At 47.8% G+C, this 27,496-nt stretch overlaps 1 protein-coding gene across 1 annotated transcript in view; it reads left to right on the top strand.

Moving 5' to 3' along the window:
- Positions 1-27,496, top strand: part of CALB2 (calbindin 2) — a 55,119-nt gene that overhangs the window by 25,958 nt on the left and 1,665 nt on the right. The window contains exons 2-9 of the mRNA XM_090063384.1: positions 8,049-8,125; positions 13,087-13,176; positions 15,931-16,011; positions 19,232-19,288; positions 22,977-23,054; positions 23,508-23,563; positions 25,881-25,920; positions 26,026-26,079. Of these exons, the coding sequence (XP_089919510.1) occupies positions 8,049-8,125; positions 13,087-13,176; positions 15,931-16,011; positions 19,232-19,288; positions 22,977-23,054; positions 23,508-23,563; positions 25,881-25,920; positions 26,026-26,079 (533 nt within the window). The remainder of the gene's footprint in view (positions 1-8,048; positions 8,126-13,086; positions 13,177-15,930; positions 16,012-19,231; positions 19,289-22,976; positions 23,055-23,507; positions 23,564-25,880; positions 25,921-26,025; positions 26,080-27,496) is intronic.

The raw sequence follows: 27,496 nt of genomic DNA, 5'->3' as shown, positions 1-27,496 counted from the left end.
TTTCCCGGGTCCTCCTTCCTGCCTTTTTTGAAGATGGGGACCACGTTGGCCCTCTTCCAGTCCTCTGGTACCTCACCAGAGCACCACGAGCGCTCATAAAGTTGTGCCAGGGGACTTGCAATGACCTCGGCCAGTTCCTTTAGAACTCTAGGGTGGAGCTCATCCGGGCCGGCTGACTTGAATATGTCCAACCCCTCCAGAAGCTCCCTAACTAAATCCTTGCTAACCCGTGGCCCAGGTGTGCCTCCCCTGGGGCCCAAGGCAGGCCCAGCAGGGAGGTGGATGTTCTGGTCCCTACTTAGGAAGACGGAGGCAAAGAAATCGTTAAACATGTTAGCTTTGCCGTCTGGTGTGACGGCCAAGTTACCCATGTCGTCCTGCAAGGGCCCCACATTACCCAGGACCTTCTTTTTACCCCCTACGTATTTAAAAAAAGACTTCTTATTGTCCTTAATCTCGGAAGCTAGTCCCAGTTCCATCTCTGCCTTGGCTTTCCTAACTGCCCCCCTACATCCCCTAGCAACTACAGAATAGCCCTCCCTGGTGATGACCCCTTCTTTCCGCTGGGTGTGAGCCTCCTTTTTAGCAAGGAGACATTCCCGGATTCTTTTGGTGAGCCACCGAGGCTTGTGTGCTCTCCTGCTCCCTTTGATCCTCGTTGGGATTACCTTCCTTTGGGCTTGGAGGATCGTCTCCTTAAGGAGCGACCACTCTCCTTGGACACCTGGCTCCCCTCCCCCCCAGGACCTCAGTGCTTCTCCAACTATCCTCCTTAGCTCGTTGAAGTCTGCCCTCCTAAAATCTAGGGCCGCTGCCTTACTGCATGCCTTTGCCACCTTGCGCTGGATGGTGAATTCCAGCAGGCGATGATCGCTGTCGCCCAGGTGGTCGAGCACTCGCAGCCCCCTCACCAGGTCATCACCCGTGGCCAGCACTAGGTCCAACAAGGCATCTCCCCTGGTGGGGCTGTGCACCTCCTGGGTTAGATGGGGGTCCTGCACTCTGGCCAAGAACCTACGTGAGCGTTCAGACCTGGCTGACTGCTCTTCCCAGCAGATGTCCGGGAAATTCAGGTCCCCCATGACAACCACATCCTTAGCCTTCACTACCTCTGTGAGCTGACCCAAGAATTCCTGGTCAAGCTCTTCACCCTGGTTGAGAGGTCTGTAGTAGACTCCCACCGTTAAGTCCCTCTCCCCTTGACTGCCTTGTACTCTAACCCAAAGCACTTCAGAGTGCCCCTCCCCTGGCTCCTTGCTAATTAACGAGGATGTGTATTCCTCCTTAATATAAAGCGCCATGCCCCCACCCCTCTTTCCTATCCTGTCCCTCCTGTACAGCCTATAGCCCTTGACATTGACCGCCCAATCATGCGTTTCATTCCACCACGTTTCCTTAATCCCCACTATGTCCGGGCTGGTGTCAGCCAGCAGGAGGGTGAGTTCCTCCTGCTTGTTGCCCATACTACGAGCATTTGTGTAGAAGCATTTTAGGCCTCCTGTGGGTGTGTGTACTGACCCCCTAGTCCCAACGTTACCCTGGCCCCTCTCTCTTACCTGTTTGATTGCTTCGCTCGTCGGTCTGGGCTGGGCTGTAGTTGTGGGTGCTGTTTGGTCTGGCAGTCTGATATTTCCTCCGCCCTCATCTTCCCTTTCCCCCGACGAGCCTAGTTTAAAGCCCGCCGGAGGAGGTCCGCCAACCTAGAAGAGAACACACGCTTACCTTTAGGGGAAAGGTGGAGCCCGTCCCACCCCAGCATGTCTCTCGTCGTGATGTGCCGGTCATGGCTGAGGAAGCCAAAGCCCTCCTCGAAGCACCATTCCTGTAGCCGCCAGTTGGTTTCCACGATGCACGTTTCATGCCGTCTGCCTCGTCCACTCACTGGCAGGATAGAAGAGAAAACCACCTGTGTGCCCATCTCCTTCAGCACGCACCCCAGAGCATGGTAGTCCTCCATCAGGCGATCAGGTCTCCTCCTGGCTGCATCGTTAGTACCCACATGGACTAGGACCATAGGGTAATAATCGGTGGGCCGGATTACGGTCTGGAGCATCCCTTTCACGTCCTGAATCCTCGCTCCAGGTAGGCAGTATACCTCGCGTGCCGAGGGGTCCCGGCGACAGATAGGGCCCTCCGTACCTCTCAGGATGGAGTCACCAATGACGATCACGCGACGCTTCCTCCTCCTGGCCTTCTTGCCTCCTTCGGCTTGCACGGGACGTGGTGTGCGTGGAGTTGCCTCCTCCCCGGTTTTGTCCTCTCTGTCCTCCTCCTCCAGGGCTGCCAGAGCTTCATACCTGTTCTCCAGTATTTATGACATAAATTACATAACCATGGAGATTATTACTTGAGATAAGGTGTGCACATTGGTGATTAAGCAGCAGCCTCTGTGTTAAAAAAAAAAAGATTTTCTGGGAGGACATTTTCCTTGCAATCTTCTTGACCTAAAAAAGTCCAAAACTGTTGACCTTTAGGGCATGCAGCAAACCTTGCCTTTTTCACTAACATTTGGGAGTTGCTTTCACATGGCCTTCAACTGGGAGTCAAGGCTGGGGAAAATTCTGGTTTGTATCTCCTTCTGTCTGACTGTAAAGAAGCTTGTATCTGGAGGGTCTCCTGTTTCATTTTATTTTTATGAGCTGGCTTGCAAAGAACCAGGGAAAGCCAGAATCTTCACCAAATGTAAATTCTAAAATGCAGCATTTTAGAAGTGATCAAATTAATTACTGTAGTTAGCAAACCACTTTGTGATTTTTCAAGGCAAATGGACCATGTAAATGTCAGTTGTTTCTTACCCACAAGCAAACCACATAGAAAAGGCTTTTAGACCAGTTGTTCCATATTTAGTGGTTTATTTTATATCATGCATTTTATACCATGCAGTCGTTGCTTTGTTCTCAAAATAAAAGCAATGGCCTGATCAAAATTTGGAAGACTTATTTACCCCCTTTCCTTTTTGTTTTTAAATCAGAATTAGTTCTGCAAACCAACTTCCTAAAAGCATCTGAATCCAATCAATTTTTCATTTGCTCTCTCCTGTGATTTAAAAACCAAGCTGCAGTTAACTCTATTCTATGGGTAAGAGAGAAATATCTTGGCATGCTAAAACCTTGCGCATTGTATTGGAGTCCAAACTGCAAAATGGAAATGCTGGCAGACAATTAATTTTAGAGCCAGGGATAAACTCAATCTAAATCGGACCTTGATTGACCCAAGAGACTAGGTCTTTTTTTCCTTCCAGGCATGGTTTTTGTATCAGGGTCTTGAAGAAAGAAGGAAGGAATTATTTTAGACATGTTGGTGAAGGATCCAGACCTGCTGGATTCCTGAATAATCTGATGCTGATGATCACCCAGCAGCCTAGCACACACTTGTCTAAGGAGCCCAGCCTCTGGTGATGCCCCCAAATGGAAAAGATCTGTGATCAGTGATCTGGCAGCAGCTGTTGAACTGAGTTCAATTCCCTGCTCTGCCACAGATTTACTGTGTAACCCTGAGCAAGTCACTTAGTGCTCTCCCTTGGTTCCCCATCTGTGTCAGGAGGATGCTAGCACTGCTCAGCCCCACATAAGTGTTTCAGAGTATTAGGCAATAAAGTTATAATAGACTCAGGTGCCACTGCAGTAGGGACTGTACAAGTACCACAGATGCCCAGATACCACTTAGCAAGTGCACTGCTGCACATTAGAGCAGCCAAGGCAACTGACTTTGTCAGTCTGTTTGGGGTTTTCATCTCACCCTCCAAAGCAGCTTTCATCTGCCTGGCTGTGCAGACAGGCTAGTTCCTGCTCCTCTGCGTGTGTCCAGGATGCTGGAAGACACCTGCAGAAGCTTCCAATGAGCTCTTGTCAGCTTGCTGACAATAGTGAATGGCTTTTATTTGTTTCCTTGGCCCCAACAAGGTCACTGTACATTACAGTTACTGAGCTTTGTTCTGCCAGACTGTCATCAGAAAAGATCATTTGCTTGTTACCAGCTGCTGCGCTCCCTGTGAGCCTTGTCTACACATCCTGCTTCTGAGAAGTCAGGCAGCCTCCATGCCACCAAAAGCATGCTGCTCACTAGGGCTGTGCAAAGTTTTGGTAGCCAGTTCTATTCAGAGGAAATGTGTTGGCAGGTTTTACATTTTGTATAGATTTGAGAGATTTGACAGCCGAATCTTCAAATCTGAATCAAATCAGAAGACCCATTAAAAGGTCCAAATTGATTCAGAAGCCTCCGAATTGATTCAGAGAGATTTGGAGATTCGGTCATAGGTTATACAGGCAGCAGTCCTTGATGATGCTGGATGCAGCTGCCTCCAGCTGGTAAGTCTGTTGTGGTGGACAGAGAGGGGAGGGAAGGGGCAGGTGCAGGGGGAGGGAGGAGGCAAATCAATGCTGTTACCAGATTTGCCTGTCACTTTGTGTTCTCATTTATTAGGGGTACATTTCTAGGGTCTCTGAAATTCAATCAATGTGCTGCTTGTGTTACTTGTGTTTCTATATGGAGCTGTATCTCTCCCTTCTGCAAGTCCTCACCCCCAATGGAGCTATCTTGCAGGATTCAGTTTCAATGGGGCTGGATTCCTCCAGCCACCAAATCAGTCAAACACATACATGCACATATACATGCAGATTAACAGGACACACCTGAGCCAGGCCGGGTTATTTAGCATTGAGAGGCTAACACCCTCATATGCCTTGAATTCAGTTAATCAGAGAAACAATAAAATGCAATCAGACACAAGCACGCAGGTTAACAGAGCGCATCTGAGGCAGGCCAGACCATTCAGCATTGACAAGCTGACACCTTCATGTGCCTTGTACTCAGTTCATCCCTTATGTCAGCAGAACAATAATAAATGCAATTAGACCCTCTCTCTCTCACACACACACACACACACACACACACACACACCCCTTGATGAGTTTTGGGCATTACAGGGATCTTTGGCTTAGGTAAAGCATTGCTACAGAGCAAATGGGGAGGTCAAGGGAAAGGAGGAGTAAATGAGGTTCAGAGAGAGTATAGCAACCAGCTTGATGATAAAAGTTATTTATTGCCAGGTATATGAACTTATGATGATGTCAATATTAATAGCCATACAAGAGAGAGAAATAAAATAGTTACAATATTACATAGTTTCAGTTAGGTTTTTGGGGAAGTCTAGCTCAACTTTGATTAGAAAAGTCAGGTTTAGAGACTTGTGCCTGGAGTAAGAGAATAAAGGTCAGGTTCCTGGAATCAGAGAGAGAAAGAGAGAGAGAGAGAGAGTTGGGTTCTCACCACTCAGCAAAGCTTGAGCCAGTCAATTGAGGTTCCCAGGTGTTGTTGGAGCTGACAGACAGGCAGAGCTCTCAGCACAATCAGTGAAGAGATTGGTGCAGCTTTTGGATCCAAGCCCCTGAGCTTGAGTAGGGGCTTATGTAGAAAACTAACAATGACTCAAGGGAGAACATTAGGTTTGTTTATGGGTAAACAATGGCTCATATGCTGGATAATAGGAACTAATCATTTCTGGTTATGGGTGGCATTACTCTGAGGGAGCTCACAATACAGACAGGAAGATTCAGTGTTTTGGGTACCACTAAAGGAGTCATTACTAAAATTGTCTGATAAATGCTGAGCTGGGTGCATGTAGCTGTGGGTTGATTAGCATTTGGAGCAGGGACCCCCCATCATGCGGTGCTCCCCTGCCTGTCTGGTCCCAGAATTCAGTGCAGTCCTTGTCTTGGAATCTCTGTTCTCCATCCTGGATGATAATGAAGGTGCTTTCCTGTCCCATCTCCCAGTTAAATGAGTTGTCATCTGGTTTCATCTTGGATGCAAATGAGACCAAGGGAGCTTCACTCTTGTCACCCTTGCCTGGAGGGCTTTAGATGTGTCTCCCACTGTATCTTTATAGTCTGTTGTAAGTCAGTCCTTCCTCTAATTGGTTCTTGTTCAGGCAGAGGTGGAGAGGGTGTGAGTTAGACAGGCTGTGTACTGTGCCAGGGTTCCCCAAGAACACAGAGCTGAGAGGTAACAATGTCCCCACAGCAAAGGAGGGATTGGGGCTGGGGCTGGGACAAGCGGCCCAGCCAGGGCAGGGGGGCATGGGACTCGGGGAGGGGAGCTCCTGCCACTGTGTGCCACTTTACACTGCCAGTCCAGGAGATGCTCTTCCAGTGGCTCATCCAGCAGCTCTCACAGCTGGTCTGCAAGGGTATAGGCATGGGCATGTGTCCCCAGATCTGCATGGAGTGGGCTGGGCCAGGCTGGGCTCCAGGAGGCTAGCCCCAGCTGCTCGCCACTGGCCTCTGCAGGGCAGGCAGAGCCAAGGCTGCACTCCGGGTGGCTAGCCCCAGGCACAGCCAGGAGCATAGCCCTGGCTCCGCCCACCCCGAGGAGTGCAGCCCGGCAGTGGGAGCTTGCCACCTTGAGTGCATCCCTGGCTCCACCCGCTCAGCAGAACACAGTGGAGTGCGGGTTATGGGGTCTGCACCCACCCTAAAATTCCCCATAGCCCCTGCCACCAGCCCTGCCCCCCCTCCCCCCAATCTGGGTGCATGCACCCGGGTTCCCTGCCCAGCTGGGGCAGGGAAAAGCCATGGCTTGTCCAGGCGACATGGGGAGGCTGGAGTGGCTTCCGCTGCTGTGTGCCGCTTGTCTGAGGCATTGCAGCAGGACTGTTCTGCACCTCCACTCCCACCACCCATCCGGAGCACAGCCCCTCCCAGCCCACCCTACGCAGATCCACGGGCACATGCCTGCTCCTATGCCTCAGATTGGCAGCGAGAACCATCGGAGGAACCACCAAAACAGCAGCTTCTGGACTGGCAGTGTGCATCAGCACACAGTGGCGGGACGCCCCTGCCCCAAGTCCCACGTGCCCCAGGCCCAATCCCTCCCTTGCTGCAAGGGCTTTGATCTGTCCCCTCCACACCCCTTCCCTCCCCCCTCCACCCACCACAACAGACTTACCAGCTGGAGGCAGCTCTGTCCAGTGTCATTGAGGACTGCTGCCTGTATAGTCTATGGCTGAATCTCCAAATCGGTGCCAAATCTCCAATTCCAAATTGGCTGAATCAAATCAGGACAGTGATTCGAATCACCAAATTAAATCACTGTCCCTCCAAATCAGCCAAATTCAAATCCGAAGCAAATACTTGCTGCTTCACACAGGCCTACTGCTCACTTCTATTCCATAAACTTGAAATGGAGGTAAACCTGTGCCACAATAGCCCTGATACTTCAAAGTCAGTGATCTAGGGGTGGCAGCCCTCAGAATTATTTTGCTTCCATGTTTGGGAGCTATTGCATGGGGTCTTGCTCTAGCTGATGAAGAGCAGTCATGTCTTTCAGAGAGAAAGGGAAAAAGGCAGGGCCTAAGCAGAGCTGCCAAGGCATATGGGCTTAAATTTCATAGGGTTTTCATCATTGCTTCCCTCCTTGTGGGTTTTCAGCTGACATGCTAAGGTTTTATGAAATGCAGAACTGGAATACCAGCCCTGGCCTGGGGAGAAGTGAGGGGGGAGCCACATGGCAGGGATTTGACAGCTGTCATTGCATCTGTGATAGGCATGAATACATGGGCTGAGGCAGGGTTAAAGTCAAACAAGGCTCCCCTTACGGGCAACAGGGAGGCAGCAGGGGCACTCAGTACATCCCTCAGCTGCCTGGTGTCATAGCTTGTGTGATGAAGTGGGCCTATTTCATTCTTCCCTCCTTACTCCTGATCCACACATTGTAACTGGCTGGCCTGGGGATGTGGGGAACCCCTGGAGTATTGGGGTCTTGGAGTTAGTACCTCCTTGAAATGCATGGGGCAGTTATTTTTCTCAAAACAGTTCACTCAAGCTCTCTTCAAACTCAGGCAGATGTTGCTGGACTGGGTTACTTAGGGCAAGTCAAGCTGTTCTCCTCAGCTGTGAAGGCTAGAAACTTGATTTTTTCATGCAAGTACAAAGGCTGCTTCAGTCCCACAGCTCCAGGGACAGGGTCTCTGCAGAGAATACAGTGCTGGCACCTGAACCCACCTCTCATCAAATCCTTAATCATGTCTAACCACATGTTTTTCCTTACAGGAAATGGCTACATTGAAGGCAAGGAACTGGAAAACTTCTTCCAGGAGCTGGAAAGTGCTAGGAAGGGAGCTGGAGTGGTAAGAAGACATTTCTCTGCCTGTGGCTCTTCCTTCTCTTTTTCCACTGTTTCATTCCTTTCTTCCCCTCCTTTCCTTGCCTCCTTGTCAGCTTCCCTCCTGACACAAATGTCCAGCACACCTCACCACTGCACCGTTCCCTCCAAGGGCTGCAGTGATGGGGCACCACAAGGAGGACTGCCTCACGTTGGAGGAGCTATTTCCATAGTGCCAGGCATACTCACAAGGGCATAGGGAGATGGTTCTGATTCAGGTTTTGGCCTCCATTCAAATCCTAGTTCCACATGGCTTCAAATGTTATGAAAACCCAGTGCGCCTGCTTATCAACACCTCCAAAATGGAGGCCAGAATTGCCACAAAAACTGCTCCTGCCTGGGATTTCAGCACCACTGGAAGGAAATAGAGCAGAAGGCAGCAGCCCTGACTCGCCATATCAGAATGAGGCTAGTGACATCTGTCCTGCCAAAGCATGCTTACAGCAGATATTTCCCTTGTCTTGAAATCAGAATACCCCCCCAACACACCCCACAGTTTCTTCTGTAAAAGCTCCAGGCTGTCTGGAGTTGCATTTACTGCCATCCGTTTCTTTGCCTTACCCACTGTCACCAATTCTTATGACTCTATTATAAGTCCTGCTATATTTGATGTTTTACTTAAATCCCTAGCTCTTGGAGGCTAGTGACCACATGAGAGTCTGCTTCATTTATCCTACACCAGGGAGAAAGCTCGCAGAGCAGAGGGAAATGCTCGGAAGGGAGTGTTCTTCCTCTGGGTCTATGCCTACTCTGCTACCCCAGCACAGGGCTTGAGGGCCCCATACTTCAGGGAGCAGTGTGAGTCAATGTACAGGTCACAGCACCTTCTCACAATCCTCAAGCCAGACATCAGCTTTGCCCACAGCTCATCAGACTGCCTGTACAGCTCTCCCATTATTGGGGTGTCATTGTGCTGGAACTGCTGGCACAGACCCTGGCAGTCTGCCACTGGATTCAATAGCTCTCATGGCACATATTGCAGATGGCATCGAGAGCATGAATTATTGAATCACAGGAAACATGATCTGGTCTAGTTCCAAAGTGAGTAGGGCCTCACTTTCTCTCCAAGGAAAACAGAATAACCAAGTTCCTGCCTAGAGCAGTGATTCTTAACAGGGTTCTGCAACACTGGGATGCCATGAGAACCCTTTAAGGGTGTCACAGTGTGCTGCACACTATTAGCAAACACCTACATATGATTCACAAAATAAACCTAGAGATTTCAAATAGGAATCCATAGTGTCAAAAACATTCTGACAAGTTGTAGCCTATGTTGAGTTCTTTGCCAGAGAAAAATTGCTCTATCATTTTTTCCAGTCAAAAAATAAGTGAAAGCTAAGATCTGACAATTTTCTAAGGGGACCTTGAGTCTAAAAAAGCCCTGAATTTTCCCTCACATTTTCAGTGTGTAATTATTGATGCCACAGTAGCCTAAAACAACTAGGCAAAAATGAGAGGGAAAAAATACAGGGTTCATGAAAACTTGTGTGTACTATTGAGGGAAGGCCTGGGCTAATATATTCCAGCTGATAAGACTTGCAAGATGGACAGAGCTTGATGTGGGTAGCATAGGGTAATGTCATAGGAAAGCAGAGCTAGAAGGGACCTCACAATGTCATTTGGTTCAGTCTCCTGCTCAAGGCAAGATCATCTGTTTAAACCATCCCAGTCTTTGCAAACTGAAAATTTCCAGGGATGGAGATCCCACTGCTTCTCTAGGTAGCCGGTTTCAATGCTTGACCACCCTCATAGCCAGAAAGTCTCCAGACTCTCTCTGCTCCTGTTTGGTTACAGTCCACAGGTGATTTTTGGAATGTTTCAGAAAATACGTATTTCTGTATTTGAATTGTTCACAGTATTGCTAATTCCAAGCTTTCAAGTCTGACCTCAAAATTACAATAACAAATGTGGCCTTTTGAGTCCCTGAGGCTAGAACTTACATTTTTTTTAATGAAGGCCGAGGTGCTCATCTAATACCTGGCTAAAGAGTGGGGACTTTAAGGAAAGCACATAATACCAGAGTATTAGGGGTGGGCGACATAGGCAACCACCCAGCATGCTACAGTCAGGAGGGCACCAAACACACACATACATGCACAAACACATCCCCAACCTGCCCCACCAGTCCAGCTGATCCCTACCCTAGACAGAAGAAGCAGTGTCCAGCCCAGCCCAGCCTGTCTCGCCTCACTACCTCCAACTGCTACTCAGGAGGAACTGGGCTAGGCACGTGCAGGTGGGGTGGTGCCTGCTCCAGCCTACCCTCCTTGCTCCCGCACAGCAGCAGCAGTGCCTGCCCACCTGCCTGCCTGGTGCACCATGCCACTCCACCTCTCTGCTGAACTGAGCCCTTGCCCCTGCCAACCTGCCTCTGCCTGCAGCCGTACTTCTGACTGGGTGGGAGTGCAAAATACAAGTTCACTCAGGGCACCATTTTCCCTAAGGTTAGCTCTGTGTAATACTATGAGACTTGTGATCAGTTAAGGTAGTTGGGGACACTGAGTTACCGCTGTAGCCACAAAGGGTAGGCAAAGACAGCTGTTGGGTAGAGTCCAGTTTCATTCTGCCATCACTTCTGACATTTTAAAATGTGCTTTAGTTCCATATAAGGAGTGTTGCTGGGACACTTGGATTGTGCCAGTGTCTGTTTTCAGTCTGAAGCCTGAGACTGTTGATTCAGGTAGAGCTTTGGAGAGACAGTTGCTCTGTAGCCTACTCATTCAGGTACTGACCTAAGATGAGAAAAACTTACCTTCAAGTCTCTTGTCTGCCTGAATCAGAGCAGAGATTTACATCCCTACTTATTGTGAGGCAAGCAGGTGCTTGACCATGAGTTTTCTACAGCCTACACTAGTGCCTTAACACTAAGTCATTAACTGTAAAAGCTTCTCTCTGCTGTTATCATAAGCAACCAGAGAAAACTGGATCCCCAAAAACTTCACTGGAACTGATAAGATAGTATATTTCTGTAAAGTATTTTGTCAGATAGATTCTGACCAGATCCCTCTGGGTTAGAGGGAGCTTCATGTACAGCTGATTTCTCATCAGTTATCTCAACAGGGGCTCATCTCTCTACTGTAAGGACTCTCACTACTACAAGTAGCTCTGTTGATGCCAGCAGGTCTACTCCAGGTAGGGTAGTAAGACTTATAGTTAGTAGTAAAGGGATAGAGGCCGTTAACGCATCACTTGCAAAGGGATGATAGTGTGATCTAGTGGAAAACACCAGTGAGAACTCGGGTTGTATCCCAGTTCTGCTGCTGGTCTCCTAGGCAGTTCATCTCAGAGCTCTGTGCCTCAGTTTTTCCATCTGTAAAAAAGCTATCGTGATACTCTTTTGTAAAGCCCTGATCTGCAGACAAGCAGCGCCATCTGACAGCAAGATGTTGGGATTTTCACAGTGGTTTGGTCTGCCAGAGAAACAAAATCCCACCTGTGGTCAGCTACCTGTTTCTAAGACATGCCCAATGTTTTGCTGGGATGTTAATCTTCTGGAACTAATTTAGACTAATCATTCCTTGACACCTTCAGGCCTGCTCTTCCCGTATTAATAAGCAAGAAGGATGCTTTTGTGCTTATGGTGCTGGCCTGGTACACAAGATGTCTGTGTTTAATTCCAGCCTCTGATACAAACTCCTTGCAGAACCTTAAGGAAGTTACCAGATATTAGGCCTGTGAGAAGCAGCTAGTATTCGCTTCAAATTCAGCTGCTTCGGGGGACAGTGATTCGACTCGGTGATTTGAATCACTGTCCCGATTCAATTCAGCCAAATCTGATTCAGAGATTCGATCCTGCCAGGCCAGGCCAAGCCCATCCCCCACCTCTCTCCCAGTCTGGCAACAGCTGCCCCAGCTCCCGGCACTTCAGGGCACATCCCTGCTGCCCCCCACTTCCCCATGCTGCATGGGGGGCTCTGCACAAGCCCCCTGATGTCCCCCCTCACTCTCCCAGCCACCCCCACAGCTGCCCCGCCTGGGCCAGCTTTGGCTCTTTAAGAAAAAAAAATGATAAAACCCCCGGACTCACCGCTCCTGTTGGCGGGGGGCAATCCCCACTGCCCCCCACTACCCCCCGCCACATGGGGGGGCTGAGCCCCCAAAGCCCGGGGCTTTTCTTGTGCTTTTTTTCTTAAAGAGCCAGAGCTGGCCTGGGTAGGGCACCCATGGGGGGGCTCATGCAGAGTCCCCGTGCAGCGTGGGGCAGTGGGGATTGCCCCCACTGCCCGGCAGCACCCTTGTGAGCACTGGGGCTTTTTTTTTCAAGTACCGGGAGCTGGGGCAGCCATGGGGGGGCTGGGGAGTGGGGGTGGGGCGGGGAGAGCAGGGATGTTGCGGGGGCTGGCAGGGGTCCCTCCATAGTCCCCTTGCCTGCCCCTAGTACTTACCAGCTGGGATTCAGCTGCAGCTCCCAGCTGCAGCCACCAGGGACTGCCGGAATCATCAAAGCTCTCTGAATCTTTTCTGAAGATTCGGAGAGCTTTGAATCGATTCAGACCTTTAAATTGGTCCCCTGATTTGATTTGGATTCAGCAATTCAGCCACCAAATCAAGCCGAATTTCCTCCAAATCAAATCACCACCCAAAGCTTCCCACAGCCCTACCACATATCTGTATCTCAGTTCTCCGTCTTTTGTCTAATTTCTTCAGAGCATGGAATATCTCATACCACATGTGTCCAGCCTCCTGCACAAAGGGGATTGCAGGTGCTTCTGGAGTGATAGCAATTCTATAAACCCAGGTGTTTTTGAGGCCAGTAGTTCTCTTTGCTCTTCTGCTCTGGATGTTAGAGTTAAAGATGCTGCCTTCTGAGTTATGGGGATGCCTTTCTCTGTCATCAATTCATGACACCCCCATGAATAGATGGAGAATGGGGCACAGAGGGCCTGCTGGAAGTGCAAGGGGATAACCCTCTCTCTTCATTCACAGGACTCTAAGAATGACAACTTTGGAGAAAAGATGAAGGAGTTCATGCAGAAGTATGACAAAAATGCAGATGGCAAGATTGAAATGGCTGAGGTGAGTTGTGCTATTTCTGTGTGGCAAAACCTCCTTCCTCATCTACCAGTATAGACACAGGTACAGCCAGGAGGGAAGGTTGGTCCCACTGAGTTGATAGGAGACAAGTCACTGATTCCATAGGGATCTGGCTTCCATCCCTAGGCTGAGGTATAGCTTCTACTATCCTCAGATGGGAAGTGTGAATCCTACCGTTAGTGTATTACTGCACATTTGCAAAGGAGCCTGAGTGTCTCAGGTGTCCAAATCCCAAGGCATCCTTAGGTGCCTTTAAGAATAGCAGTTATAGAGAGCCAGTTGGTCTCTGTGTTAAACTGGGGTCCGGAAAATGTTGGCAAGTCCCCCTGTGATGAAGATTAGACACCAAGGAAGGGACACACCTTTAAAATGAGAGGAAAGTGTCTGTCCTGTTCTTCCTGCTCCTCCTCTCCCTCTGTGCTACATGGACCATTTTCTGCCTTTCCTATCTGTCTCTGCCTCTCCTATATTCTCTTCCCAGTTTTCCATGTGTGGCTTTGACTGCCCCATTCTTATCCCTTTCCCTACCACTGTGTGCGTCCATGTATTCACTTGTTTGGTTTGCCACTCCCAGCTCAGGGGGCCTTGCCTCCTTGTAGAGCCTAGAAGCTCTGCTGTGTCAGGACCAGTTCTGCCAAGCTGACTCAGGGTGGATAGTCCTCAGTGGCTGTTTCTGGAGCAAAGTGCTACAGACAAGTGAGTCCTTGTCTCTTAGCTGGAGCTAGCACTCACAGGAGGGGACCAGGAGCATGTCAGTCACCTGAATCTCCCACATCCTAAGATGCTCACCCATTGTATGGCTTCCCAGACATTCCAGAGAGCTACCACTGTTCACACCACTGCACACCACATGCAGTCGCTCCTGGGTACAGCTGAGGCACAGATTCAGTTGAAGTCAGTTGCATCCATAATTGACGGCTGTAAAACCTCTGGATATCCAACTTGCATCCTTGCAGTTGTGCAGTAAAATCTACCAAGCCAAACCCTTCCTGCTGCAGCTCTCTTGAAACTGGTGCAGTTACATTAGGGCAAAATTTGGCCCCAGCTGCAAGCAGAGACCTCTGTTGAGATTGTGTCATGACAGAGCCAGTTGTATAGCGAGGATAAACCTAGTTGCTAAAATGGTCCCTTTCAGACGGTTTTTCCACTGATAGTGCTAATGAAGTCAAGGAAGCCAGTGGCTCCATTTCCAGCAGGTCCTTTACCAGCTCTCCTGATTTCCCAGCAAGCTTCACTTTATTATTTTCCTAACAAAAAGGGGGCACCTGCTGACCTGTATCAATCTCCTGTCCAGCTGCTTGCCTCTACAGGTCTTTTAAAAAATTGTCTGGCCCATTGATTAGCACATTGACACTATCTCAAGAGAAATAACTCAAAAGTTAAGGTGACAGCTATGAAAAGGGCAGAGAAAGGGAGAAAAGATGAAGGGAACTGAACAGATTGGAAAACTAGAGGGACTGGAAAATATTCCAGTTTAGGTGTCAGTTTAGGTGACCTAGTCGAAGTGTCAGTTAGGTGTCAGTTTTATCTCTAATAGTTTTTATATTTTTAATCTTTTCTGAAATAATTCCCCAGATCCTAGCTGCCTTGTATTTTTAAAGTAACATCGTTAAATAGTTTTGGTTCAAATGCAAGTTTTTAAGTGTTTCTAGCCTTAGTATTAATGTTGACATGGGTTTGCTTTCAAGAACATCATAAAATAGGGTTTTTTTCAATAGCCCTTTCCTGTATTCACAACCCAAACCTTATAGTACTCTGCTTTTTGCCTGACAAGGCAGCAAGTGAAAAGGGCTGGAAGCATCTTTGAAATGAACGCCTTTATTTTTCTTATCAAAACTAAAAAAAGCACAACCTGTAAACACGTAGCATCAATACTGACACTTGATTTTCAGCAGTTTTATGGTTTCAACAGTCTCTGGTCATGTCAGTAACATATACTTTGATGGCTGTCTTTCCCCACTTCTTGGTTCTCTTTTTCTCAGTCACCAAAAATGACACTGTAAAATAGTCACTTGTACAAAAAAATTAGGTAGAAGAGAGTGTGATGTGTCTCTAGTCATTCCCCTTTTGGTTCTGTGACAGCACTGAATTGTTCATTCTGACTGTAAAAGCTGTTTAGGATTGTTAAAAACCCTGGAGTAACAAGGAAAGAGTTGCATTACTTGGAAGCTCTTTGAGAATGGTGTGGAGGCAGTCTGTCACATTCCAGTTAGTTCCTTTGCAGGTCATCAGTAGGATTAGCACCTAAGACCTTCACACCAAAGCACAGGCATCACCACATAAACTAGCAGAGTAACTGGATTAGGTGGTGGTGAACTGTGCTACAGAAGGATGTGACACTAAATGTTTCACCAGGAACAGGACAAAACTGATAGGGAAATAAATTATGTTTCCAAGATTTCAGAGAGTTATTGCAAAGAACAGAAAGGAAACTTGCTAGGGTTTTTCCATTAACAAAGAAGTATACGTCAATCTGGCTGACTATATCTTACATGTAACAACAGAAGTAAAATCCATAAGAGAGAGCACAGTGTATGTATCTCAGCAACATACTGTATCAGGGCTGCCTCTAAAAATGGCAGAAGCCTGTGAAAGCAGCATGAAATCTTAATGTGCTCTCATGTAAATGTTCCACAGGGATGAGCTAAAGTGCAGTTGCTGAGCCCTGGCTTCTGCAGGTTGCATGAAATGAATTCTGCTTTTCTCACTAATTCTTTGGCTGTTTCTCCCCAACAGCTTGCTCAGATCCTGCCCACAGAGGAGAACTTCCTGTTGTGTTTCAGACAGCATGTTGGATCCAGTTCTGAATTCATGGAGGTGAATAGAGAGTATATTATTATAGTGCTATTATAGATTCATAGTTTGTAAGGGGCTGGAAGGGACATCACAAGAGCATCAGGTCCAGCCCCCCTGCACTAGGCAAGAAAGACAACTAGGGTCAGGTGGCCCCAGTGAGGTGACCATCCAGTCTTCTCTTGAAGATTTCCAGGGTAGGCGATTGCACCACCTCTGGAGGGAGTTTATTCCAGTCTGGACACTCTAACTGTGAAGAAGTTTTTCCTAATGTTAAGCCTGCAACGGTTCCAGGAGTTTGTGGCCATTACTCCTGGTTATTGTTATTATTACAGAGCTGCTTTTTGAAGCATTGGGTTAGCTTTTGGTTAGGCCCAGACTCTCAAAAGTAGTTAGCTTAGTTCCTCAAATAGCCTCATTCTCAAATCCCAGGTAACTGAGGCACAGATTAAACATAGATATATCACTAGGAACTATATTGATTACACCTGTATTAAATAGTTTCCCAAATGCCAGACCCAGAATACTGTGGGCTGCTTGTAAAAGCTGGAGTAGATTCTTTAGAAAAGGTCTCTTTTTTTAACCTTCCTACTCTGGTATGGATTGGAAACACCCCTGAAGTTCCTCCCTCAGCCACCTGTCCCCTGCTGCCATTCATTGGCAGATACTTTCCTCTAAGAGGGGAGGTGGAGTTATGCTCCCACAGTTCACTTGGCGAGAGAGCACTGTGAATTGCTAGGGCCTTTCAATCTTTTTTAACCTTTTTGAAGAATTAAAAAAGGAAGAAACAATCAGGGAGACAGACCTGGGCTGTGACAAAGTGCTTACTGCCTATTGGCTAGTATGTTTTGTGGGTGCCATTCTGCTGGAGATGCTACCTTTGGACAGGGCATGAAAGTGAGATGTTGAAACTCTGTGGTTAAAAAGAGCCTCTCACTCTTTTCAGAGAATTAGGGGTGTTTTATCATGGTGTCCTGACCAAACTGCAGCTTGACCGTTGGATAGGCTGCCTCCGCAAATTCCACTGCCAGCATTTGAATATTCTGTTCTTTATTTGCTGCCCTAAACCATATAGTGTTGCTTTGGGCTATTAGGCAGTAGCTGTGTTCTATCCCAGAAGTGGCAGCATATGTGAGAAGGGTGAAATGATCCTTCTGTTCCTTATCTACTTCAGAGGGACCTCTGGGGGCTTAAATATTTAATATTTATAATGCTATCTCATAAACGAGGATAAAAATGCCTCTAAAATTGTAATGCGACTGTGTTGTATTATATGGCACCTTTGATGAAAACAGAGCTCAAAGTTCATCATAAATATTTTAGCTACATGAAGGGCTTCACCAGCTATTGAAGTGCAGCCATCTTTGGAGCAAATTACAGCAGCTGTCAAACACTGCACAGCAACACTATGCAAGAGTTTACAACAACCATTGGAAAATGAGTACAATTTCAAGTTTGATGCAGTTGAATGAAACTGGAGTCCACCTGTTGCTGCTTAATGAGCAAGTGAAGCTACTGTTTAATATAAGTGTATGCCATTAAATATTAAATTCATCCCGCTCTAGCAATAGTGAATATAATAATGAGCATGAACTCTTGACATGAAGTTTATCTCTGAGTGCACCTGGCTCTGTTAATCCAATTTCTTTCAAGACAAAAGACAACATTTGCAGTGTCCCCTGAGAGATGTGGCTGCAGGGAGCAAAGAGGAGTTCTGTTAACTGGGCACCTGTGGATGATGGAAATCTATGGTAGGAAGAAGAACAGTAAAGCAGGTGGGTCAGAAGAGGACTTCCAGTACGTAGAAGACAAGGCAGGGTACTAGTTCAATCAACCATCTCCAGAGGAATAAAAAGGAAGATCAGACTTGCTAAATGACATTACATTCGGAAAATGTAAGTGAAAGGAGAATTTGAGTGAAAGGAAGACTATATATGGGCAGCAGATCTATGGAGTTTTCTTCCAGTGGGGACTCTGCTCTCAAGCTAATGGATGTAGTGTAAGAACCAAGATGGAACTTAAACCACAGGGAAAGCACATTTTTATTGTTCTTTCCTTCTACCTTGTCTCCTCTGTTGAGGGGAAACATCCTCACTCACCCCAGGACTTCAGAACAGGCTCATTCGTCACTAGGCAAGGCCCTTTTCCAAATCCAAACCACTTGGGTTTCTTCATAGTGTGGGGAAAGTCACTGGCGATACATTTTTGATGTCTCTAAATCAGCTTTTTTACATCTAACATAACACATGGGTTGCTAGGACAGACCCTGTTCTCTGGTATCACAGTAACTGTACTGACTGCCTCTCTCAAGGCCAAGAGAGTGGCTTCCTAGGTAGGAAAACCCTGCTTGGGTTTAGCACTTGAATGGTTGTACATGAGTATGCATGGGGCGGAAGCCAATGTTGATGGTAAGGAAATGCAGTTCCCATTGAAGTCCAAAGACTCCCTAAAAAGACATCAGGAAGCTCTTAAGTCTTGTGGGGTTTGTCTACATAACATAATCAAAAAAGGACAAAGGTCTGCCATGCCTATCAGCTCATCAGGCTGGTATAATTAACACAGGCCTGTTTCAGTAGCCAGTGGCACATAAGGAGGTATCCATTTATCATCATGTCCAGTTGCCTTTGACTCCATAGCCTGAATAACCAGGTATCCATTTGCAGTTGGGTCAACTGGCACAACTCTGGGTTAATTTACCCTGCTGAGAAGGGTAAATTAGCAAGGGCAGAGTGCTTTGTTAATGCAGTTCTATTACATTTAGCAATGACCTAGCTCACTCACAGCTAGCTTGGATAACTAAACAGTACTGCACTTTGCCACAGTAGACAGGCCCATGGATTCACAATGGCCAGAAGGGACCTCTGTGATCATCACATTTGACCGCTTTTGTGGCACAAGCCAGTGAACCTCCCCCAGTAACTCCTGCACTGAGCCCAACACATCTGTTTGAACTAGAGAAGATCTCTTGGCACATCCAGTCCTCACGTAAAGGCTTCAAGTAACAGAGTTAGGGAGGTTGCTCCAACACTGTCCTTATGTAAGGAGGTTGTTTCAACAGTTAAGTCCCATTGTTTTAAAAAGTGTGTATCTTATTTCTATCCTGAATCAATCTAGCTCCAGCCTCCTGCCATTGGAGCTTGTTTATGCCTTTGTCTGCTAAATCAAAGGGTGTCAGCTGCCCACACCTGCTCTTCAGGGAAATTACTCAATTCTGTACTAATGTGTTGTGGTATTCCTATTGCAGGCTTGGCGGAAATATGACACAGACCGCAGCGGCTACATAGAAGCCAATGAGCTCAAGGTGGGGTGCAAGTGAAGAGCACAAGGACCTGGGAAATAAGGCTTTAAATGGTTATGCTACATCTACGGGCCAGTCTTGCCTGGACGACCTCACCTTTGCATAGCTCACCTGTGGTCCACTCTGGGTGCATCTACACATGCATTTACTGTGCAGTAACTTACTCTGCAGTAAGCGGTTTTTAGGCCAGCATCTACATGGCAGCCTTTAAAGTGCAGTAATACTGTATGTGGACTGCATTGGGACTAACTTTAGTCCCAAGTCAGTTCACACACACAGTGTTACTGTGCAGTAACTAATTGGGTGTAAATTTGATACCTGCATCATGATGCATCATTTTGATACCTACCACCATTTGATACCTGCATGATGCAGGTATCAAACTTACACCCAGTCAGCTTAATGCACCATATTTACTGCATAGTAAGGGCATGCATATGTAAGTGTGCACCCATACTGCACAGTAAATTTTGGTTACTGTGCAGTAACCTAAACTACTGTGTAATAAATGTGCATGTGTAGACATGCCCCCTGTGAAGGGCCACTTTTGTCAATATGTATCTGCCATACTTGGTCCATCAGTCTAGAAAGAGTGTTGATAGCTTGCACTGTCCCTGCCCAGCTCTTCCTTGCTTTTTTGTTCATCATAATGCAGAATGAAAGGTATCTTCTCCCATTGGAGGCAAATGGTAAAACTGCCCCTGACCGTATTAACAGAGGCACAAATGGAAGGAACAAGATGGGACCTTCCTCACATACCCAGTAACACCTGTATCAAGAGCACCTCAATCAGGGATTGTTGTGTCCTAAGGACCAATGAAAGCTGATCTCATTGCTGTTTGCTCAAACCTGTAATCAAACACTACTCAGCAGGCAACTGACCTTGGCTTTTCCCTGTTGTGGGGAGGAAGGGGGTGGGGGGTGGGGTCTTAGGCAGGTTTTGCTCTGCTGTGTGTGTCCATCCTTTACCCCCATTATAAGGATAGTTCCTGGCTGCCTGTTTATCACTGCTTGTAAAATTCTAGCTGCTGGGATTTAGTCCCTTCTCTGGAACACCCTTCCCTGTAACTCAATGACCTCTGCTTTTCAGAAAGTGTTATTCTCTTCCTTAGAGCCAAATCTTGTAAGGTGCTGAGCAGCTTCCTCTCCCCCTTTAAGGGCTTAGTTTAGGAACACCAGCTGTTCCACTCTGATGGCAAAGGCTCAGTGCATCTTTGCTTATTTGAACAGTATGGCGTGTCCTCTTACTCAGAAGGTTGTTGAGCTGCATCTGGTCTCAAAAAACTTAGCAGGAGTGAGGTAAGATATCCATAATTAAGGCAGTCCTGTACCTTTCTTTAGGGAGTGAGGAGCCTGATCTAGAAATGCTAGCAAGAAATGCTGGGCCTGATCCTCAGGTGGAGGACATCAACCAGGCTCTCCTGAGCTCACCTGAAGCTCTTTATACCAGTACTGGACCTAGGGATGCTTCTCAAGCCCACATACAAGATTGCAGAGAGCAGGTCATTGCCACTCTGGGAGGAGAGGAGACTGGACTCTTAAAGACATTGCTTTAGGTCAGGGGTTGGGAATTATTTCTGCTGGAGGGATGCTTAATGAATTTTAGTGAGGTGTTGAGGGCCACAAGGGTAGCCCCACCCCTTAACAGGTACCTCCGTCCTCTGGTCACCATCTTGTGACCAGAAGTCCCACCCCCGCCCTTTGCCACTGGAAGTCTCTCCCCTTGCCCCAAAAGTACTCCTTTGGGACAGGGGGGAGTTATATATTGTGGGTAGGTATATGTGTGGATGTGAGATGTGTATGGTGGGGTGTGGGGTGCATGTGTGGATGTGGTTGAGTTGTGCGGGTATGTGGGACTTTGATGTGTGTGTGGGTATGTTGTGGGGTGGCGTGTGTGAGGGCATGTGGATGCATGTGTGGAGAGGTGTAGGTGTGTGGGGGGTGAGTACATATGTGGATGTTTGAGGTATGTGGGGGTGTGGAGTACATAAGTGGTTGGTGGGGTGTGAGGATATGGTGGAGTGTGTGGGGTGTATGTATGGATGTGTGGGGGGTGTGAGATGCATAGTTTGGGTGTGTGAGGGGCTGTGGGTGCATGTATGGGGAAATGTAGGTGTGTATGTGGGGTGTGGGTATGGTGACGGGGTGGCTGTGTGTGGAGGTGGAGACGGAGTGTGTGGGTATAGTGGGGACTGGCTGGGGTGTGGGCGGGTTGGGTGTGAACATGTGGGGGCTTCTCCCCCCAACCGGCTTCCCCCCCACCCCCTCCCCACTGCCTGTTCTTTGTGATATGGCTGAGCCCAACCCCTCTGCAAGCAGGGGGAGGTAGAAGAGGGAATCAGCACTCCCTGCCTGGCTCCAGCACACTGCAAAGAGTGGGAAAGCAGCTGCTGCCCACAGGCAGCAAGAGAAGCCCCTGCAAGAGGGGAGTGGGGCACAGGGAGCCAAGCCTGGCACCACTGGTTCTCTTGGTCTCTGTCTTTCACCTGCCCCATGGGGCTACAACCAAGACTGTGTTGGCTTCTGCTCCTGCTGCTGCTTCCATCCTATGTGCCTGCCTGCCTGTCTGGGGGGGCAGCACCAAGTGCACACTGGCTGCTACTGCTGTTCCCACCCCACCTGCCTGTCCTGTGCCTGCCCAACAAGGCTTTGTGAGCAGCCAAGCATCTTCATGCCCCACCTCCATCCACAGGCTCAACCACCCAGCCATGTATGAGCAGAACCAAAGGCAGAGCCCACCCCACTCCCCTCAATGCTGCAGCTTCCCTTCCCTGCCCAGAGCACTGCAGCAGGGACAGGAAGATGAGTCACTGGAAGCCAGAGGAGCCCAGCAGTTTCCTAGCCAGTGGCAGCAGCAGCCTTGCCAAGAAGATACACCCACTGGCTGGGGCTGGCACCCTCTAGCAGGGGAGCTGCCCTAGGTGGGAGCAGGCAGAACTCAATCCCATGTAGAGCACAGGAGGGGCAGCTGCTGGCAGGGCTGGATACAATTAATTGGTGGGTGCCTGCCTGTGGGCCAGATCCAATCAGCTGGTGGTCCAGATCTGTCCCACGGGCCATATTTTGCCCACCCCTGCTTTAGGTGGTAATGCAAAGTAAGAAATGGGTGACCTCCTGGGTGGCTTTCTTACACACAAGAGCTTATTGTGACCTGTATGAACAAACCTAAAGTTAAATTCAACCCTGGTGGAACTGGGTACAGTCCCCTTGTTTGATGGATACCAAAGCTGAATATGGCCCCTAGAGACACAGGGGAGCAGATGCTGCTTTCCTTTAATTATCTGAGGAATGAGTATCCCAAGATAACCTCTCCTTGCCCAATTTTAGTCCAAGAGAAATCCATGCTGAGCATTACAGTGCCATAAGACTGGCACAGCAGTGGAACTGCCATGATACTAGCTACTGACCCAGTGATACCACTGCCACTTTGCCCTCTGAATATCCCAGCTCTGACATTTCCAGACCAGCTCTTGCACTCTGGCTGCCTCCCTTGGCTGGAAAGACATGGAATGGAATCTCCTTTGGGACCTATCAGTTCCATTCTCTGGTTGGCTGTCAAGGGTTTATGTGACACTGCCCCTTTGCTCTTAATAGAGGACAATGGGGATACCTTTTCCCTAGAAAGTGCCAGTGAATTTGTAACACTGGGCTTTAAATGTGTTGTCCCTCACAAGGTCCTTTCCTGTTTCAGGGCTTCCTGTCAGACTTGTTAAAGAAAGCAAACAGGCCCTATGATGAGCCAAAGCTACTGGAGTATACACAGACCATTGTAAGTAAGGGCATGGTTTGGAGGGAGGGATAGGCACCCTGCTACTCCCGTCCACATGGGAATAGGCCCAATTCTGCTCCTTCCACCTCCTGTGGGCACAGCTGCAGCAGAGCTGCAACCATATCAATAGCTGTGGAAAGCAGGAATGTGGCTGCCTGACCCCTGAGCCTGCCTGGACAGTGAAAATCTGAGTGATGCACAGGGGCAGTACAGGAGGAGCCCAGGTCCCCACTCCACTGCTGAACCCATCTGGGATCTTACCCTGACACACCCTGGACCAAGCCAACCTTCCTGCAGGACTGTGAAACAAACGAGTCCAGTTTTCTGACTGCCAATAGGTACCTAACTTTGCATCAGCTGAGTCCCTTGCTTTGCCAAAGGCCTAGCTACAAGGACTGATTGGGTGGGTGAGGAGATGGTTACTTAACTGGCTGCTGGTTTGTGTCCCAACAGTTGCGGATGTTTGACACAAATGGAGACGGGAAGCTGTGCCTGTCAGAGATGGCCCGGTAAGAGCCCCTTTACACTGTTTTCTCCTCAGGCTTCCTAGTCTTCCCCCAATACCAACCAACCAAAATTATGAAATCCCTCAACCCAGCCCACCTCCTACCTGCACAGATTACTTCCCCATCCAGGGGCAGCCAAGTATCCTCAGAACTTGTTCTATAGGCTGTGCAGGAAGTCTGCCTCAAGAGCATTCCTAGGTAAAGGACATCAAACCCTGTGCTGTTACAACCTGGCTCTTGCTTCTTACAACAGTGCGTCTCTATGGGTTTCACTGGCGTTACTTCTGATTTATACCTGCATGAAAACAGAGTCAGTCTCCTTAAGCAACAGACCACATTTCCCATGATAAAGCTGCAGATGCAGAGCAGGTTAGAAGCCTGTCTTTACAGAGCTCCCAATAACTCGCCTGATGCATGCAGTAAGTCCATACTAGAGCAGATGGGGCTGATCTCTGCTGAGGAGTAAACCTGCAGTACTCTGAGAAAGACACTCGCATGGTCAGTGTTGCACAGAAAAATGAAGTCCCCTGTCTTGAAAAAGCTGGAGATTTCAGAAATTACTCCTGTCTGCAATTGAAGCAAAAAGTTAAGGTCCCAAACTTTGCAAATGAAAAAAAAATATAACTTGGTGTAACTGAAATGCTCCAGTGATTTTACTCTCCTTAACTTAATTGTCTAAATGACAAGGCATTTTGAACCAGAAAACTGCAATCGTTCATGTCCAAAAGCATCAAATTGAGGCATAATGGCAGTTTAAAACCTTTTAAAGAAAAAACTTGAGTCAAGAAGTTAATCACAAGTAACTTTCTCCTGTTGGCTACAAAGGACCAGCTCTCAGGATCATCAAAAATTCTGATTTATTAGACAGGATGTGAAGTTTGCCAATAAAATCATAAATGCAAACTTTGAGTTATGAGTGGTACTGGCCACCTTAACACACACTCCCACACACTTACACACATACACAATTGCTGCAGTTGGAGTGTAGCACCAATGTTGGTTTATACCTATTCGGGACTCTGGTGCTGGAGTCTGCTGTCAATGGTCAGCTTCCTCCAAGGTAGAGTCTTCTCCAGAATGGGTTGCCTGCTTGTCCTTATGTCTCAGTAGGTTGGATGCTGAATGAAGGGGTGCCACTGAGGGTCATGCTTCACTGACTTTTATCCCTTCTGTCTGGGAAACTCGTGTGATCCCCCAGCATCATCTTGGCTGTCTAATCCGGAGGTCGCTGTCCCACATGGGTATTTAGTAGTGCATGACAGCTGTTAGTCACTGGGGGCTTCCTCCCTCCTGCCCCCCCATGGTGAAGTTTTGGGAGTCCACCCCTGACTTGATTGACTCAAAGGCTGTCATTGCAGGTTTCAGGTGGCTTGATAAGCTTAAAATGGCTTGTATGGTACAGTTTTGTAATGGTAAGTTCCTCTGGCTAGGCTATTGTCAATTAACAGCCAGAGGCTCTTGCTTTGTCATTCAGTTATCTACCGATTCATACATACTTGCATTTACTCAGGGGGACTGGCCTAATTCAGCAATACAATTCCAGTGATTACAGTTCCAATGCATTCTTAAAATTTTAGTAATACAAGGTGTGACTTACTCAAAAGAATACATTTGTTAAAAGTTGAAAGGTATAAAACATAAAATACAGAATGCCAGGGTAAAGATGAGACAGATGAAATATAAAAATGCACTGTGAGAAATATATAAAAATGCAGTGTGAGGTAGTGAGGTTCAAAAGGCCACTGGGGACAGTGAGTTAGGTTAGATGCAGTCATGTAGAGTGATTTAGAATAAACTTTAGACAGATATGGGAAGTTTGCTTTGGGAAATAGGTGTTAATTGAAGGGGGAATATGCTCACCAGGATATATTTACAGTCATACTTTCAACGCACCTTGGCTTTTCTTGTCTTTTACAGGCTTTGCTTTGAAGTGGATATTTTACTTTTTTTGTTTTCTTTAATGACACTTAGCTCAATTGATATGTAGATATAGTTTGCCGGCTGCTTCTACAGAAAAACATTTCAGCTTTCTGGCTTGCTCTGAGCCTTGCCACACTCATGCAATGAGTATGCTAGGTCTCTGCCAATACTTAGAAGGAAAAAGAAATGCACAAAATGTGGGGGGATTGGGGGGGCTGCAGGCAAGAAGGGGTTTCTTGTTACATTCCTGTACAAAGGTTTTGGCTTTGGTCAGCTGGCCATCTTTGATGAAAAAAGATGGCCCTGTAGAATTCCCAGCCAGCTCTGCTACTGACTCCCTTTCTCTTATGAGTCCCTTTTCTCAGCTCCCCTGACTTACACTCTGGCAATCTCTTTTCAGACTTTTGCCTGTGCAAGAAAACTTCCTACTTAAATTTCAGGTAAAAAGAAAAGAGAAACCTTTGTATTTCCTTTTGGTTCTGTTCTCTTCATCCCCCCCACCCCCAGTGTCCTGGCTCATATCTATTTCTCTTGTATTTGTCCAGGGAATGAAGCTGGCCTCTGAGGAGTTCAATGCTATCTTTACCTTTTATGACAAGGTAAAATGCTTGCCAGGAGGGGGAAAAAAGCTTGAGCACAAAGGGATCTCAAATCTGAGCTTGGTACAGAAGGAACAACTCCTTTCAGCAAATCATCTCCCTGGTTCTCCCTAGATTGTCATGGGCAGGCATTCAGGAATCTCTCCCATTTACCATTGTAAATACTAGGACAGACCCTATCACCTACAGTGGGAAGGCTAGATCCTGTGCTGGTATAAACAAGCATAGGCCCACAGAGTTGCAGGGTAATTATGCCACCATAGGTCAGCTGGCGATCTGCCCTAGAGCAGCTCTGAACATGGAAGGTGCATAATTATTTGAATATGATCTTGGAGGGAAGCAAACACTGGGATCCAGGGGCCTGAACATAGGTGGAAGCAATGACTTAAGGGCTGAATGGAAGCCTAATATTAAAGAAAGAGTGAAAGCCCCTGCTTCCCTGGCCTGCTCCTACTGTTGGCCTGGAGGCTAAGTGGAGGTGACAGTGCTGACCATACTGAAGAGTGCCTAAAACTCAGTGTATGGGGCTGGACTCTCCTTTCACTACCATTGTGGCACCACTGTTTGCAGGGGAGTCACTTCAAGGACATGGCTGGGTCCAAAGCCTAATTAAGTTACTGGGAGTTTTTCCAGTGTTTTGGTTTGCTGTGGCTCAGGACCTTACATGTCTGTAACTGGCATCACTATTGATCCAGCAGCTGAAGGAGGAATATCAGTACCAGGGATATCAAACTCATCCAGCCCCATGGGCTGAATTAAGTGTATGGGCCAAATTGGGCTCACAGACTGGCCACACACACCAGATACAGTATGCAGGCAGCACATGCAGCACATGTCCTGAACTGACCATACAACATACAGGGCCAGTCCAAGATTCACAGGCAGCACTGCAGGCTGGATTGTAGGGCTCCATGGGCCAGATCTTTGACACCCCAGCTCTGTTGTAATGACACACATTTTGAAGTGAAATGCACTCCAGACTATTGTCCCTTGAAGTAAAGACTGGACAGAGAGCTGTTCCCAGGTGCTGGCCGTTCTCCTTTATGACTGATACGGGAGAGTGACATGTCTGACCAGTCATTGAAAGGTGCCAGAAGTCATGCCTCTACTGGTGCTATGATGCACCTGGAAGTACCACTCAGAAATACATTCTACCACCCACTCATGCTCCATAATGCCAAACCCAGAAATGAGATGGTGAAGCTGCCCTGAGAGTGACTCCTCCTGCCACTTTTGAGATCTTTGTCACCTTCAGGCCTCATTTCCAGGTTTGACCTGTGGGGAGCAGGAGAGGTTGTATGGGGAAGTGCTTCCCAACAGTGTTCTCAGAAGGTGTATAGACAAACTCAGTAAGACCAAGATGCCCCAAGGGAGGAGAGGCTGTGTTTGGAGGCACATGATCGCAGGCTGCTGGGCT

This window comes from Crocodylus siamensis, chromosome 9 (genome assembly GCF_052110815.1).
Source record: "Crocodylus siamensis isolate JL-2025a chromosome 9, ASM5211081v1, whole genome shotgun sequence".
Classification (NCBI taxonomy): Eukaryota; Metazoa; Chordata; order Crocodylia; family Crocodylidae; genus Crocodylus; species Crocodylus siamensis.
Note: the sequence above shows the minus strand (reverse complement) of the source record. Positions and strands in the feature narration are given on the sequence as shown.